We start from the raw sequence: 17,140 nt of genomic DNA, 5'->3' as shown, positions 1-17,140 counted from the left end.
AAGGGAAAAAAAGCCAGTGAGAGTACAAAGACAACTGACATAAAGTCCATTGTTTATTTCCTGTGTGTACAATTGATTTTTTATAATGAAACCCATAAATAAAAAACAAACAAAATCAATCCACTCACTACAAAAAGACAATATACTGTTAGTAGGATGTAAAACCCCAAAGAAAAAATTCTTTAATATTTTTTTCCACGATCAAAAAGGCACAACATTGACGACTTTAGTGACAACATGGAAGGACCTGCAGCATTAAATGTTTATTTCATTTTTTTTTCACACTCCATCAGAGAACACTGAAATGTTACAAAGTGATGCGTCTGATTCTACATGGAAATGAATCCAAAAACAAAACGTAACCTCAATATTAACAGACGGTGGCGAGACATATGAAAACATGTTGCCACAGTGGGGAGTTGTGGAAAAAAAAAATCGCACATTGTCGTTGGAAAAGACAAAGGACATTTTTCATTTTTTGCAAAGCTCTAATGCAATTTTCAATGATAAGAACAAAAAATAAAACGAGAAGAGAACAAAAAAAACCAAAAAACAAAACAAAAGAAAAACTAAAAAATAATTGGGCACCTTCTAAGATTAGGCTAAGATTGGGTGCTGAGGTAGACAAAAACTATAGCAATTCAAATCATCATCATCATTAAAATAATAAAAAAAGAAACACTATCATCTTTAAATTTCTTAATAATACAGAGCGACTTCTGGACTGGCACTTGTGTTGCCACCAAAATGGAAAAGAAACAACCAATAAAAAAAAGCTTTTTTATGCTTAAAAAGAAAATTGTTACGCTTGGTCCGAACGGAGCAAAGTTGTTGGTCCTCAGTGCTTGGATAAAAATAAAATAACTTGGTGCTTTTTTTTTCTTTTTTACATGTTGTCAATATTCTTTTAAACATACGTGGAGACCTTGATGGCACATGGGCGTGAAATGGCGAGAAGGAACACCACACCAAAAACACACACACGTACAAGTGCCTGCTCCAGGGATGCCATGAGTGCCACTTTTTTTTTTACCCACGCGCCCTAAAAGCATCATGTTGGAGGAAGAAGAAGAAAAAAATAATAATCAATCAAAAGTACAGCGTTACCTTGAGATACAATGCTTATTTACTCAAAACACGCGTATCTCAAATCGTCTTTTCCCACTGAAATGAATGGAATTTCACTTAATCTGTTCTTGCTTCCAATTTTTATAAACAAGAAAAATAGAACTCAATATTACTGGACATTATAAAAATATACAGTAATGACATAATCAAATAGAGTGTAAAAAAATATTTTGGGCCACTTGTATGTCAAGGTGCCACAATGAGGTCATGGTTGAATTAAGGGCAAGAAAAGATGGTGTCAACAGTCCATTGATATATTTTTTTTCCTGATAAATTTTCTTTTAATGTCAGCAAACCTGTTGCTGTTTAACAAAAAAAAAAAAGGAATGAAAATCAAATTAAACTATCAAATCAATAGCCCTCGAATTCTGAAGAAAGAAATATGTGTATCATGACATCCCATGGCTGCTGGCAGACAACATTTTTTTTCCAGTTTTTTTGGCAAAATCTTTTATCCGAAAATACAGAAACGGAGCACGTCTCCCCCCCAACAATTTCCATGTTTAGGCACACAAACAGTACGGGAAAAAACATCGTAGCGGAACACTGAGGGAAGAACGATATTGATGCCAACGAGTATATAGAGTTACATCATTTTCCAACATAGAAAGAAAAAAAAAACAGTGGCATAGAATAGAAGTTTTGTATCTGATTTAGTGCATTTTTCCACGAGTACGCACACACACGCATAGCTACACACTCTGTCAAGCGCACAGGAAAAGGAGAAAACATTCAAAGGACAATGACGTCATTGACTTGACGGGTAAGTGTTGCATTGTGGGTAACGATTGATTTGTGAGATTGTTTTGCTGTTGATATTTGCAGGTGATGTCGTGGGGGGTAAGAAACAAAAATCCCCAAACCTCTCGGCTCACAGTGTTACGGGACGTGCCATCCCTTCTCTTTTACTCTTTTCAAGTACAAAACAAATAATACAAAAAAATAATAATAATAACAAGCCCACGGTCAAGTTTGATTGCTAGAATGGTGAGTGACAAGTACTCTCGTTTTTTTTTGTTTTGTCGTTGTTGTCATCCCAAATAAAGTTGGCGGTAAGATTTTTTTTGTCCTTCACCTACAATGTAATTGACATCCAGAAAGCAACACTTATTATTATTATCATTATTATTACAATATGTTCACACGATATCAAAGAGGAGCAAGGCAAGAATTACACCCAGAGAAAACAAAACAAAAGCAAAAAAAAAAAAAAAAAAAAAGACCAATGTGTGCCCTGCTCAGACTCTCCACAAAAAAATAGACAGGACTGACACGCAATACAAAAATATCACAATTTGTTACTTTTTTTTTAATATCAAATCACCTCCGTTGAATCTTGTTCAGGAATTCATTTTTTGACTTTTTTTTTTGTTTGTTGATGATTACTAAACGTCCAATTGTCCATCGCACGCTGCAAAAAACCCTAACCCAGAAAAGACCTCCAGCACCATTTGATCCACCGTTCACATTACAAAACTACAAGTCTATTCACATATGTTCAAGTGTCTACGTTCGTTTTTGAACCCACGAAGCAATAGTGCTTTCCTCTTATCTTCCTCCTCATTTTGCGCATCACTTAAGGCTTCAAAATTGCTTTTTTTGTATTATTTTCTTCCATCCCAAAACGTTCTCTCGGACTACGTCCCCATTCATCCCATCAATCTCGACGATGGTGATTTTTTGACAGTTTTTTTTTGCTTTAAAATGACCGTATTTCCTCATATAGTGGCCCAGGTAAAAAAAAAAAAAAAGCCAATAAGCGGGGTAGCCAGTAAATTAAAACCATGAATAAGCAGAAGATCAGGGAAATTAAAAAAACATGACAAAGTGGCAATCAGGCAAAAGTGAATAAACAACATCATCAAAAAATGGCAAATAAGCGGTGAATGGGTGAAAAAGTCAAATAAGTGAAGTTTGGATAAATTGGATAAATACAAAAAAAAAAAGGGCATTAGGTAAACTAAAAACACAAATAAGTGGGAGATTAGGTATAAAAACCAACACAACAAATAATTGGGAGTTAAAATCAGGTGAAAAACATGAATATGCAAACAAACAAAAAAAAACTCGTATTAGATAAAAAAAGTGAGTAAATGTGGGAGCCAGTAAACAAAATGCATCAAGTAAGCATTGCGTTAAAAAAAAAAGCAAATGCGTGGGTGTAGGGATGAGGCTTTTACATAAAAAAAATAAAAGCAAATAACAAATAAACATGGACCAATGATGACCCCACATTTTCATTCATCCAAAAATGCAACTTGGTAGCGGCTGCTGTTTTGGTTAGCAACAGAGCGAGCTAAACTGACTTCCGACTTCACCCTCCCTGACTTGTACAAGGGCAGTGTCGACTGGCGGGAAGGCATTAGTTAAGTTCAACCACAATGATTTGAGAGGGGGCCGCTATTTGAGGAAATCCGGCGACTCAAATTGGAGGAACAAAAAAACGTAAGCGTGAGATGAAGTAGCAATGATGAAAAAATGTGCTTTTGCCAAAACATGAACTTAAGAGAGGTAGCTTTTTTTTTAACAAACAAACACACACAAAAAAAAGACAAACAAATCAAATAAAAAAGACCAACCTGCTGACTCCAACAAGCGCGGTTAATAGTAATAATACCAAATTTGGTAGCACGCACAAACTAAATCTCATCGCTGCCGCGGCACTTTTGAAATGTGTGTCTGCGTGCGCACACACACGCTCATGCACACGCACACGCTCACACACACACAAACAGCTTCGTCACGCTGTGCAATGCATCTTTCCGACTCGCGACGCTAACAAAACACAGGGTTAACAAAAAACAAGAAAAAAACATGAGGTCACAAAATGAGGTAATTCAAGTATGAAGTGAAAACGAGGAGATGAAACCACAGAGAAAAGAGTCCACGTTTCCATCGCCCTATTGGTCCCGCCCCTCTTCGGCAATCACCCGAATACTCCAGTTGACAATTCCCGCTTTCGCTTCCTCGGATAACAGTGACTTTCCTTCACCGGGCCGGGCGGTCGGCGTTTTCGGGCTCCCAAATTCCCCAGCCAAGCTTGGCGTGCAAGTCTTTTCACATTCACGTGTTGAGATGGCGCCGGCCTATTTCCGACATTCACTACTTCGAGAGCAGCCGTTTTTCTTTCCCAAGTCTGACATTTTTTTTGTGGTTAGTGTGAGATAAATGAGAGTATACGCGGATGGCGGCGGTGTATTGCTGTGATTAATGTGAATATATAGCGGGACTGATATCAAACAGAAACTGTTGTCGTAATTGCGGCGATACATTGATCGATGATGATGCAGAGCGGGACAAAAATATAAGTCAGTCTTTCGACACCCGGACCGGGAAGACTGACGGCCTCCCCAAAAAAAGCAGCAATGTGAAGCCCCTCCCCCTCCCACCCAACTGATCATTTAGGTTCATCCTTTGTTTTTAGCGCTCCCGATTCGTCATCTACTGCATATTCCGACCGGCTGAAGATTCTCAGGGGCTATCCCGGGGAAAAAAAAAAAAAAATCGACACGACCTGTCGACGTTCAAGTACTCGGTGGGCATTTTTGCTGGAGTCGTGGGGCAAGGCTCCAATTGTCCAATTTCTGTGCATACCCAACAATTCTTATACTAAGGACACTTTTTGGGAATTTTCTCAAGTGTGCATTCTCGTTAGCGCCACACCAAGAAGGAAGAAGTGAATACATTGCTGGGCATACAATGCTTTTTTTTTGAAGCTCCATCTATTTTGGTGACCAACCAATAATAGCCAGGGCTTTCTTGGCCTTGCCAGAGGTCTGCGTGTTCCAACAAAACAAAAAAGAACAAAATCAATTTCAATGCTGCTCCAGGTATTCTTGTTTTGAATGGGCGGCCACTTTTTGGAATTTGCATTCATTTCTCAGCGGATAATCAAAATTGGGCAAATGTCGGGCTACTCGATTAAGTGCCATTCTCGCTAAAGGAGGTGCATTAGCGAGACTACCAAGAAGGCTTTTGAGCAGATTTGGAGCGCCTGCATCAACAACAGTGATCCAGTTGGGGATTGTTTGGTCGTTTGTCTCGTTAGCGCCATGACACAAAAACGATTTAAGATATAAGCTCAGAAAGATACAAAAAGGAAGAAGCCATTTCATTTTGGCGTCTCACCAACATTGCTAGCGGTAGATTTTCAAAAATGGTGGCTATCTGGTATGTATGTACACAATTTGGTAGTGATCCAAATGGGGCTTTGGCTGTCCTTGGCAGAGGTCTCCATTCGTATCAGTTGCAACAGCAACGACCACAAACACAAAGTGTTAAGTTTTCTTCCTCACATTGGCATCATCATCATCACGTGACCTGAATTTGTGTGGAGATTGGTAGGGGAAAGCAAAAGAAGTGACAAAACAAAACATCCGTTATGTCACATGCTTCGAGATTCTACCAAATGCTATTTTGTCTGGGTCCGATAGCCCTTGAGAATCTGTCAACGCTGTAGCAGCAATACTTTCCCTGCAGCTCTCGTGCTTCCGTCACGAGGCGACCTGAACAACTGAAAGAAATAAAGAAAGGAACACAATGCGCATTTGACCCACCCGGTGATTCCGAACGAACAGACTTTGACGTCTCTCCGGGAGGACCCTTCTTTTGTCATCGCTTTTGCAAGAAAAGACGCTAATCGGTCTTTCGTCCTTTTGCACAGCTTGGCCTAGCGCCTTCAAACTACATTCCCCTTCTACCCGCCCCATCCTTCCTTCCTTCCCTCCCTCCTTCCCCAATACCTTCCTGCGTTTAGACGTAGCAGAGGTACAGGTAGGTCTTCTCGATGCGCCAGTCCGGAGGGATGTCTTCGGGCTTGTGGCCCTTCATGTGCTTCTGCATGGCCGACAGGCTGGGGCAGTACTCCAGGCAGATGGTGCATTGGTAGGGCGAGGCGCCGTTGTGGGTGCGCAGGTGCTTGATCATGGCCGAGTAGTCCCTGGATCGTTGGTGGCACAGCTTGCACTCGAATGGCTTCTCACCTGAGGAAAAAGTACAAGGCTCTCCTGTACTGACTCGTCGAATATCCGAGCGTGTCGAGAAAACGGGCCGAGACTGTGGAGTGCAATACCTACCGGAACGCATAGTTCATGCTAACAACGCTAACTGCGCGCTAATGATGCCAAGTGAGCTAACGTTGATGTGAGCGATGTCGGGGGGGACGATCCAATCTAAGACATGTAAATGGCGACCTTTTGCCAGAAGCATTGGGAGAGAGGGGGGGGGGGCAAATGATCAGGTCGCTGCCGTCCCAGACGTCGCCCGCCTCCCCTGCTTGACCTTGACCGTGCCAAGGAAGCCAATAAGCGTAAATACACGTGGGCCAGCCCGACGGCTGCTAATATCGATAACCGCACTGTAAACAAGGTGGCCTCACATAAGCGGCTAATAATGAATTGCAAATGCCCCCTTCCCCCGGCGCTATTGATCCGGCATCGGCATTTGCGGAGGGAGGGGAGGCAGGCTCCGCGCCGCTTGTCGATGATTCATCAAGCGGCTGCCTTTTATGTGAGGTGGCCTTTGACGGCGAGCTTGTCGCTCCTTCTCGTTATCTGGCGTTCGAGCTCCCCCACTGCGCAGCCCCCTCTACAAAAAAGGAGTTGGATGCGTGTGGAGGTGGGAGCCAATTATTGGAGAGCCTGCCTTGATAGTGTGTCTTATTGAAAGGGAGATGGGCGCGTGTGCCGTGCGTGTCAATTCGAGCTGGGCCAGCTGTAGTTTTTAAAGTCGCTTGTTTACATTATTGCACATTTTAATTTCCATTATTTACAATTTAGGATGAAAAATGTCTGTAAGAGGGTCCCGGGATCAAATAGTTTGAAAACCCTTGAAATACCGAATTCGTGTGCGAGGGAAACAGCAAGGAAGCACAAGTGTCCCGATGGGCTTCGCCGATCAGTCTTAGCTGAGCTCCCTTTGGCGGCGCAGGCTAGCTTATCACAGTGTCAACATCTTTATGGGGCTCTAAATATACCGCGATCAATAGGCAGTCTTTGGAGACATTCATTTACTGTAGCGCGGCAACAAAGATATGCATCTGCTCTGCTCTGCTCTGCCGTGTGCGTGCGTGTGAGTAGCACATCATGTGCTGCAGCCACAATGTGTGACAATGAATGCATTAGCGGAAAAGCTCATTCCCACTCAGCAGTAGGGACACACGCATCGTCTAATGACATCCAGATAGAGGTGCCGGATTAAAAGAAGTTTTAGGGACCAAATTAATATTGCGGCACGCTTGTCCATCATTTCTACTACCAAAAGACTATTTGTGTGCTTCGCGAGGTGCTGCTCTTTTGGTTAGCAAAAGTTCCGACGTGAACAAAAGCGTCCACAAATATAGTCGAGCCGTCGGTCAACTGAGCTTCAAATGATCAACGTGATCAATGTGAGAAACACCTTTCGGTATGCTGTGCTACTTCATATCTGCTAACTTGTTCTGGATTTCCATTTAGTAGGGGAATACAGGGCAAAAAGCTCTCAACCGGCACAAGCTTGGCATCGACTCGGTTTGCTAAATGCCCAACCCAAATGTAAACAATACAAGTGATTGGCGTGTGTTTACCTGTGTGCACGCGGTAGTGGGTCTCCAGCTGGTGCTTGAGGCTGAACTTCTTGCCGCAGCCGTTACATTCGTAGGGCTTCTCCCCCGTGTGGATGCGCTTGTGGCCCTTCAGCGTGCTCTCGTCGCGGAAACAGCTCCCGCAGAACTCGCATTCGTACGGGTGGTCCCCGGCTGCAAAGTGGTCAGGTATGAGGCACGTTACATCAACTCACAAAACACAGGTGCCCCAACAATAGAAAACCTTCAAAAAATGTATTCTTAACATGACAAAATGTGACAACAGTGGGGCAAATTTGCATCAAAAACTGGCCTCTCAACAGGGGTGTGTAGACTTTTGAGAGCCACTGTACAAGCACCTCCTGTCACATTCTCCAGTAGCTATTTCTGAATGCATTTCACAGCAACGCTGCAGCTTTACGTCTCCATCAATGACCTATGCCTTTCATTACCTGCCTGTCCGAGCGGCGACGTGCCGCCGAATAAATTGCATTTCTCGTTATGCCCGCTGCTAAGAGACAATCTCACCCACCCCGTGCGTTACGTTATTTAAGGTCTTATTGTACGCAGACGGCATGCTGTTGCGCGTAGACAGTCAGCCGGATGAGAGACGCACTTTAAATGCTGATCACATTCAGGCTGCGCCGCACTTGTCACGGGAGACGACGCTTTCAAAGCAACGAGCTTGCCCGTAATGTGACGAGCGTGTGAGAGATGGAGGGGGGAAGGGATGGGGGCGGCGTGTGTGTGCGTTGAGGATCAATAAATGTGACACTCCTTATTTGTCCGCATGAAGTTATCAGCGCCTCCTGCTGTACGCCGAGGGGCGTCTTCCGCCACGGAGGAGATGGCCATCCATCAACGAGCCCGGCGGCTGCGCCGCGCCGCACCGTGCCACGCCACGCCGGCAGAATAACAATGCGCCTGGCATTCAGCCGCCTTTAATTAGGCCCTCTGATCGCAGCAAGTGAGCGGGATGCTAATACGCAAGACGGCAAAGCTCATTGGTTTGTTGACGCCTAATTCCATCCTGTAACATTTTCAGGAATAAATCCCCACCCAGAGCAGAGCAAAGAGTATGCTCACTAGAGACGTTACTAAACTCAGATGCTGTTGAGTTGAAAGGTAGGACAGGTCGAAAAATGAGGAAATGCTAACATTTTAGCAGATGCTATGCTAGGCAAAGGTCATTTCAGCCCACAGAAAAAACAAGTACAGAATGAATCCAATTTGAACAAGGTAGCTAAAATTGCTAAGATAGTTGCAGTTGGTATGCTAACATACTGTATAGCAAGACTGTCTTGTTTTTCTGTTCAAAGCAATAACCAGCAAGAGTGTGTGTGTGTGTTTTAGACGCTGCTATCGTTCATAAGGTGTCACTTCATCGTTTACTATCCGATAGAAAATCTCATTTCCAGCAAACGCAGCGGGGTGCCGCTGACCCGAACGCTATTCTCTCTGACTTTAATCGCGATTTGTTTTCTTTTGTTATGTCTGTAAACTTTATCGGGACACGCTCGAAAAACTCACTTTTGGATTCTTTTAAAAAAAACAACAACAACAACTGGGATTTAGTGTGCCGCCGCATTTGAAAGCCGTGATTACTTACAAGCGGATATCGTGTACCAGAAGAGATAAGTACGTGAGGACAATAACGAGCATTCCGTCTGGGCTCGGCGGACAAATCATACTTCATGCAACGCGCACACCAAAAAGCAAACAAAAATGTTTCTTTAAAAGGACGTTAAAGACAAATTTTTAAATGCCTGGACTTCAAGTATAAAATCAAATTGAAATAAGTGAATCTTTTGTAATACATCCATAATCAGACGTGGACATTCATGCTAATGCTAATTTGTCCCGCTACCGTTGGAAAAGAAAATGAGAACATTGGAGAGTGATTCTTTGCTTCCAGCAGCAGCAGGGAGGCCACAGATGAGAAGAGCCCAACACAGTGAGGTGGAACCGCATCACATGGCCACTGGACCCTTGGGTGCCCCTGGGCATCGCCACCTGCGTCCCCTTGCCAACACGCACACTCATGTGACACCCCAAAGGAGTGCTGAGGGTGGCGATGCCCGAGGGCACCATTGAATGGGGGCGGGCGGGCGCTGGTTTGTGTTCATTCTATCGGTTTTAAATCAAGGATGCACGGCCACAGCCAATTTTATTTGCTCACTCAAATACAGCTGCGAACACAAAAAAACCCCCGGCAAATTGTCTCATACACATACACACACTTGGGCACAGACAGTGAACAACAATGGAATATTAATGAAGGTCTGCTGCCGAGTGTGTGTGTGTGTGTGTGTTTTAAGAGAAGGCACAGCTGCCAACACTGTATAATTGAGCGTGTGCACTTGAACCTTTAATGCACTGTGCATACATGCAGTAAACCTACAAAAAGAGCAAATAAAGCCACGTGTGTGTATGTGTGTGTGTGTGCGCGCGCTGGAGAGCGTGCAGGTGGTTGGAGGAGAATAAAGATGGTCAGATTAAGATGCTGAAATAAACACCATTAAATTGCACGTCTTTGACGCAGCTCCAGTGTGGCGGCTCTGGGCTGCGTTGCCGAGATAAGGCGGCGGCAGACAGGTAAATGAAGCACGCGTCCGGCAAATAAACAAACAAAGAAAAAAAAAAACAGGTCTTTGTACGATTTGTCACATTAAGTCAAGAGATGAACATTCTCGTCAAATCCCATTGTGATATATTGCGATTTGTTTTCCAATGCATATCAATCGACGCGTGAGGATTTTCGAGCTCCTGATATAAATGAGCTAAATGAGCATATGATCAAATATACTATGAGAGCGTTATGCTCTCGTGTTACCACAATAATCATTTTCTTCTTCTTCCCCTTCAAACCGTGCATAAGATGATGCAGGGAACGGCGCATTCATTTCCCGTCGGGGGTAAACGAGGAGGTCCCATTTCCCATTTCCTAATCCCCGTTTCCTCCTCCCCGAACATAGTCATATTTAAGCGACGCTCTCGTTTGTGATTTAACACCCGACCAACCATTCCTAGCGACATTCGCGCCGGCTGGGCGGGCAGGTACTGTACAGCATCACCCCCCCCCCTCCCAACTCATCCGATTGGTCCGACTCGCAAACGGAGGCCGACTGCTCACATCTCACCGCCTTTTCCTTTCAAATATTTATCCGGAGCGCTGGTGAGCTAAATCAGCCGTGACAGTGAGACTGTTATTTAAGGTCGCAGACAAGCTGCTGACGCGGGGGAAGGAGAGAGCGAGGGAGGCGGAGCAGGTGGGAGCGAGGGTGGCGTGGGGGGGGCATCCATCCGCCCGCCCGCCACCACTGGAATGGAATTCATTTCCATGTGTTCATATCCGTCCATTTGGCCACGTGTCATTAACATCCCGCTGTGGTCTCAGCGCACTCCAGCGCCGCGCAAATGAATAAAATAAGTCACTATCGCCGCAGAACCGATTTGACTGCTGACCTGAATGAAGATGAATGGAGGAGCGCCCGCTCCGCTCAGCAAGCGCCCATCCCAAATAAAACACGGCTTTTTACTTACTGTAAGCTATTTTTAGTCCCGTCTAGCTTCTCTCACGAGGATGCACACGGCCATAGAGGTTACGGTGCGTGTTTCTAGTTTTGCAACCATTGATCTTATTCATTCGTGTACAATGAATCCGCATATTCCGCACCTACAAGGCCGTCTCAAAATCGTGGTTAATCGCCGACGTTTGAGAGAATCCAAAATAACGAGGCGTTTCAAATTGCCTGCGCGGTGCCTTCACTGACCTGTATGCGAGCGCAGGTGGCGCTTGAGCGCCGTGTGGCTGGGGAAGGTTCGGTTGCATTCGCTGCAGATGTAGCTACGCACGCCGGCGTGGACCTCCATGTGCTGCTGTAACGCCGTCTGCATCTGGAAACGTTTGCCGCACAGCAGGCAGAAGATGGCCATGTCGGAGCCTGCACACACAAATAGCCATTAGTCACTTTTTCATCAACCCCTGGAGTTTGTACCATTGGGCCTTGAATAGATAGCGTAGTATCTTGATACCAGCGCAATATGTTTTTTCTTTTCACTTGATGACACTGGCCTTCACTTGAAGAGGAAAAACTCGTTTGTGACGATTCCTGGTTGTGTATTATGACGCCTGAATGGAGCATTTTTGCAGCCGGACTGTGTACTGCGCTGTAGTTAGGCCAGGAAAAAAACAAAACACTTCACTGGCAACGCATTGAGCGTGCTGGGATAAAGATCTTCCACGCAATACTTCAATCCTCTCTCGACTGTTTCTCTCTTCTCCAGCTGAGATAAAGAGCACACGGCTGCGAGACGACAAACACAACACATCGCAAAGACGCTTGAACACACTTGTCTTTACACTTTTTCAATTACCTGGCCCGGTTGAAACTCGAGGGAAGGACTTGGCCGCTTTCTATTTAATCAGTCGATAATGCATCTTTGGGGCCAAGCTGACACTAATTTAAAAATCTATCAAGAGCGCCATGCTGCCTCATGTTCATAAGCAGCGCGGCAGCAGGCAAAAGGGGCCAACATCGGCCTCCTTGTTGGATCTATTACTGTCTCGCGGATGGAGGCTGGGGGGGGCACGTCACTTTTCATTACATCAATTGGAACACAGCAATTCCGGCCCCAAAAAAAGCCACAAAACCAAGAGAATTAATTTGTTTTTAATGTTCAACTAAACCGCAAGATTTTGTGATACCAAAGTTAGCTAGCTTTATGCTAACATGCGTTAACACACATTAGCTAGCGCTAATGAAGATTTTGGTAAGGTTTTGAATGACTTTGGTAAGATTTTGTGATACCAAAGTTAGCTAGCTTGATGCTAACATGCATTAATAAACATTAGCTATAATAAACAGTCTTCCCAAATATGCCGGCTAAAACGTAACATGAACCAAAAACATGGCGGATGTACCTCAACAAATATGGCCGACATTCCGCTGCTGGATATCAACACACTGCACCGAGAACAAAATCACCGCAATTAAAATACTCTGATCACTTGTGCAGGAAAACGTCTCATAAACAAGACTTTTATGACATTGATTTTCCTTTTATGGGCGTCATCAAAAAAAAAAAAAGGTTGCACGTTCATTATAGGATTATCAGATGCGAGTTTACAATAGCGTAAAGTCGCTCTTGCACAACTGCGAGGTTTTAAAAAACCCTCAAACCATTTTGGCTTGAAACACATCGGCGTAAAGAAGAGTTGGCGCAACTGCAATGCACACCTTGATTAGAGAAAATTAAGTACTACAGACTATACTGCCGGCGACGCTGCGAGGGTGTGTGTGCCTCTGATGGATGAAGAGAGCTGTGAAGAGATAAAAGAAGAAAAGGCGGGAGAAAAGTAGTTGACCCAGAAGGTCCATTACAGTGTAAAATTGAGTCAGCCTGAATGACACCTGAGAAGAAGCACTGAAGGTGGCGCTTGCTGCTGTGTGTGTGTGTCTGTGTGTGTTTTCGCCTCAGTCCTGTTTGGCTGTTTTGGAATAATTTAGCTCCCCTAACCAGCCTCTCGCTCTGTCTCGCACATCTATTTATAAAGAAGCCCGGGCAGGCCCCTGCCTGGCCATGGCGGTGCCGGCGCATCCTTAATGGCGCTGAGCGGAGTGGCAGGGCTGCTGTTATTTAAGTGGGGGGGGGCGGTAATGGAGAGGAATACTCCCCAATGGGAGGTGACAGCGGGCGGACCGGCTAACAGCGACCGGCTAGCGGCGCTAAAATATGAAACGTATGACCTCGCTGTCTGATTAAAGGGGAAGTCAAGTCAAAAACATTACGTAATATGTTCCATGTGGCCCCACTTGTCAAAAGATGGTATTTAGACATTATATATATTATTACATGATATTATTGCTGCACATCACTATTTTTCTTGCTTTAGCTGTGGCAAAAAAACCTCAAATAATGAACAGGAGCTCACCCTTTATGCTTTTCAATCCACCATTAACATGAAGCACAGACAGCCGTCCGGCGGCGTTCTGCGGTTCGGTCGGAGCCGCAATGCAGCCAGTCGAACCGGAGAGCTGCCAAAGTTAATGAGGCGGCCAGTTGCGGGACCTCAGCACAAGGTGTTCAATCACAGGTCATTAGCACGGGCCTGAGTGACCGCTCGGCTCGCTCATCAATAGTGATCGATACGACGCTGCACTTTGATAGGACCCGACCGACACGTATGGATGGATCATCTATTACGTCATTACTTATGAATGCACTGTACAAGCAGCTTGATTTTGGGCAAACAATTGACATTTTTGATGAAAACCTTTTTCACTTCCAAATAGTTGTAATAGTACTACTTTCCTAATGACTTATTACTTGAGTGGATCCAAATATTCAAAGTCGCTCTCAGTATGACGCCGCGCGGTTTATAGATAACGGCAAGATAAATGGCGGCAAAAAAATGCATTTCCAAATGCAGCAATTAATTGTATGCTAATCACGGGCAGTATAAGACATGATTACTTTTAAATAAGCTGGAATGTGGACAGCGTGCAGCATAAATTAGTGAAAAGCAATCTAATTGGACATTTTATTGCTGAAGTAAATGTGATCTGTGTTTAACAGCTACTTAAAGAAAAAGCCGTAATCCCCGCTAAGTAGCATTGTAAACAACAATAAACACACACACACACACACACGCACACACAGTCCCCTGCATGTTTTATATACAACACAATTTCAACACAATCGCTCGGGTGAGTCTCTGCAGCCATTCGCGCGGGAAATCCAAGAAAAGTGTGGCGCTTTTCGTCAGCTGGCGATAACTCAACGTCGGGCGTTGGTTGGGGAAAGGCGAGGGCGGTCGGATTGAGCGCCGATGCTCGGATTGAGTGCCGACGCCGGAAGACGCACATCGAGATTAATGTCGCCAGATGCCAGGCGAGATGCCATATTAATTACCCGCAGATAATGTCATCACGGCCATATGGCGGCTCCACCGGCCATTGGCTTGACAGCTCGTCTTTTTTATTTGCGCGGTCACGCCATCTGACTGGAGCCTTGCCTTCTTATAGAAAAGTGGGCACATGGCCAGCGCTTCCGTCATTTCACAATCAAATTTGGTCTTTGGCACCATTTTTCTGTACTGTGACTAAAAAGCCAAGCGTGGAGACTCTCTGTTGATAAAATACACATTACCCAGGGATCATTCTTTATCTCTGGCCTTTCCTTTGAATTGTCAGGGAAAGGGAAATCGCTTCTTGCGTGACAATCCGTGTTTTTCTGGGTCGGTGAAAAGTAAGCAAAGGCGGCGTGGGCGCTAGCTAGCAATTTTCCCGTCGCAGCGATTTGAATTGTCGACTGTCATTTGTTCCCGATGGTCAAGTTCGGTCGCGGCGGTCCAACGTTTACAATGTCCATTGTGAATTACATAGGTACATATATGTTAATGGCACACAGCTGCAGTTAAATACATTCCCGCCTTGGAGCCATGCTGTACTGCAGTGGGTATAAATTGTGGCCGGTGTTTGTGTGTGTCCCACTGCCGCGACGCAGACTGTAAAGATCATAAAGGATGCATGCTAGGAATTAACGTCAGCGTGAGCGGCGGAGGTCTTTTAACATGATTCACTGCGACATGGCCGCCCTGGACTCTCGCCGCCCAATCGCAGATCATTTACAAAGACGGAGCGCGCTCGTTGTCCAATCCATCCCATCAAGCCAGCCGCCGGCCAACATCGCCGCTGTAACACCCCCACACCCCCATCTCCTCTCTTCCCCCCCTCCACACCTTCCAATCCCCACAAATCCGATTTAATCAGACAACTTGTGCAGTGTGGCTGGGAGTAAGAAAAAGGATAATTAGTAAACAGAGGAGCTCCTCGCCAGGCTTCATTGGCATTCGCGCCAGGTTACTGTGTCGCATTTAAAATGCGCTCTGATGAAGTCTACAGAATCAAACCATTTGTTACTCCTATTGAGGAGGCTTCGGGCTACTGGCAATTAAATTGGAATTAGCGGCGGGGAATGAGATAGGGCAGATTCATAGCGAGCGGGGGAACAGAGAGGCCTCTCTGTCTGGACTTGGCTCCGACGCAAATTTGCCGCCACGCACGTTTTGTTTGTTTCCTGCGCCGCCGTTTCTTATCTTTTATTCATCAAAAAGCCGCCCACTGCCCGCAATCTAATGACTTACAAGAGCGGCATATTTCAAGATAAAAAAAAACGAAATCAAACATAACGCTCATATTTTCTGTATTTGACGCTTGAGAACCCACGCTGAGTGCTACGGCCACTGAGTGCACATTTAAGGTAACAGATTACAGCAAATTGACTTTTTAATGGCTTGTACACAAATAAGACGGGGTGAGGTTGCTGGCTCTGGACTTGTTGGAATCTGCCAATAATGTCATTTACCATTTGAGCGTGGTTTTAAAAAATAAAAGTCAAGGTTTCAATAATACACTCTGTCACCAGTAATGAGTCGAGGGGCCAGCGTGTGTGTCCCTTTTCACGATTCCTACCCTTTTCTATTCATTGCTTTGTATATATAAATCTAAAGCTTAGTGAGCGGCAGCCATCGACCAAGGATAACCTCCACCTTCACCCTGACGCCCTGTAAAGAAATCCTAAATCTGTCCTGGCCTTCCTAGCATTGATTCTCCTCACTGGCCATCTGGACAGTGTAAAAAGGAAAAAAAAAAAAAACAGGGGTGTATGGTGAGTGTGGGGCGCAACTCACATTAGTCACGGGCTCTTTGCTCCTTCGACCTGTACACACACACACACATAGAAAATGAGCCCTGACCCCCCCCCCCAAATCACTGAAGCCGCTGACTTAGTCTTTCCTGGTGGACAAAAGGCTTTTAGCACCTCGCTCGCTGTACTGTCCGACACTGACACGCCGGACAGGATGGGTGCTTGTTTTTTTTTTTGTTCCTTCAATGGATGGGGGGGGGGGGGCTGTTGGGGGTCTTGGGAACAAAAAAAGGATGAGGGCTGTTAAAGACAGCAGAAGGAGGAGCCATCCGAGTGTACTTTCAAAGTAATCAAAAAAAAATAAGATCAGCTACAAAAGGCCACGCGATGCTTCTCAAGTCGCCTTACGAGAGGAAACCACAAGGAACATTGAAGACAAAGTGATTCATGAGGAAAAAGAGTCGTAATCTGGATTAACATTGATTTTGATGCATGTGGCCCAATTGAGGATTCAAAATATCAGGAACAGCGCTCAGTATGCAAAGGGAAATGCGAGCCATATTCTCTTCAGACCTCTTTCGGCTAATGAAGACAGAGCAATGAGCATCCAAAGTCTTTTCATCCCTGCGTAACATCTGCTCGATGAGTCATAAAAAAAAAAAAAAGTCAGCGCGGGATGAAACGTGATCTCAGAGTTATGAAAGAGGCATTCAGGTGCATCCGGCGCCTCCATAAAAGCCCACATTCGATGATGTGTGGTGTTTACGTACGTTTGCAGTCAACAACATTAGCCTTAAAGGC

At 44.9% G+C, this 17,140-nt stretch overlaps 1 protein-coding gene across 1 annotated transcript in view; it reads right to left on the bottom strand.

The window, feature by feature from the left end:
• Positions 1–35: 35 nt before the first annotated feature.
• The window catches only part of zbtb16a (zinc finger and BTB domain containing 16a), a 66,254-nt gene continuing 49,149 nt past the window's right edge, over positions 36–17,140 (bottom strand). The window contains exons 5-7 of the mRNA XM_037270059.1: positions 11,461–11,631; positions 7,691–7,861; positions 36–6,110 (exon numbers count right to left, since the gene is read on the bottom strand). Coding sequence (XP_037125954.1) covers positions 5,881–6,110; positions 7,691–7,861; positions 11,461–11,631 — 572 coding nt within the window. The 3' untranslated portion in view covers positions 36–5,880. The remainder of the gene's footprint in view (positions 6,111–7,690; positions 7,862–11,460; positions 11,632–17,140) is intronic.

The sequence above is a fragment of the Syngnathus acus genome, chromosome 14 (assembly GCF_901709675.1).
Source record: "Syngnathus acus chromosome 14, fSynAcu1.2, whole genome shotgun sequence".
Taxonomy (NCBI): domain Eukaryota; kingdom Metazoa; phylum Chordata; class Actinopteri; order Syngnathiformes; family Syngnathidae; genus Syngnathus; species Syngnathus acus.
Note: the sequence above shows the minus strand (reverse complement) of the source record. Positions and strands in the feature narration are given on the sequence as shown.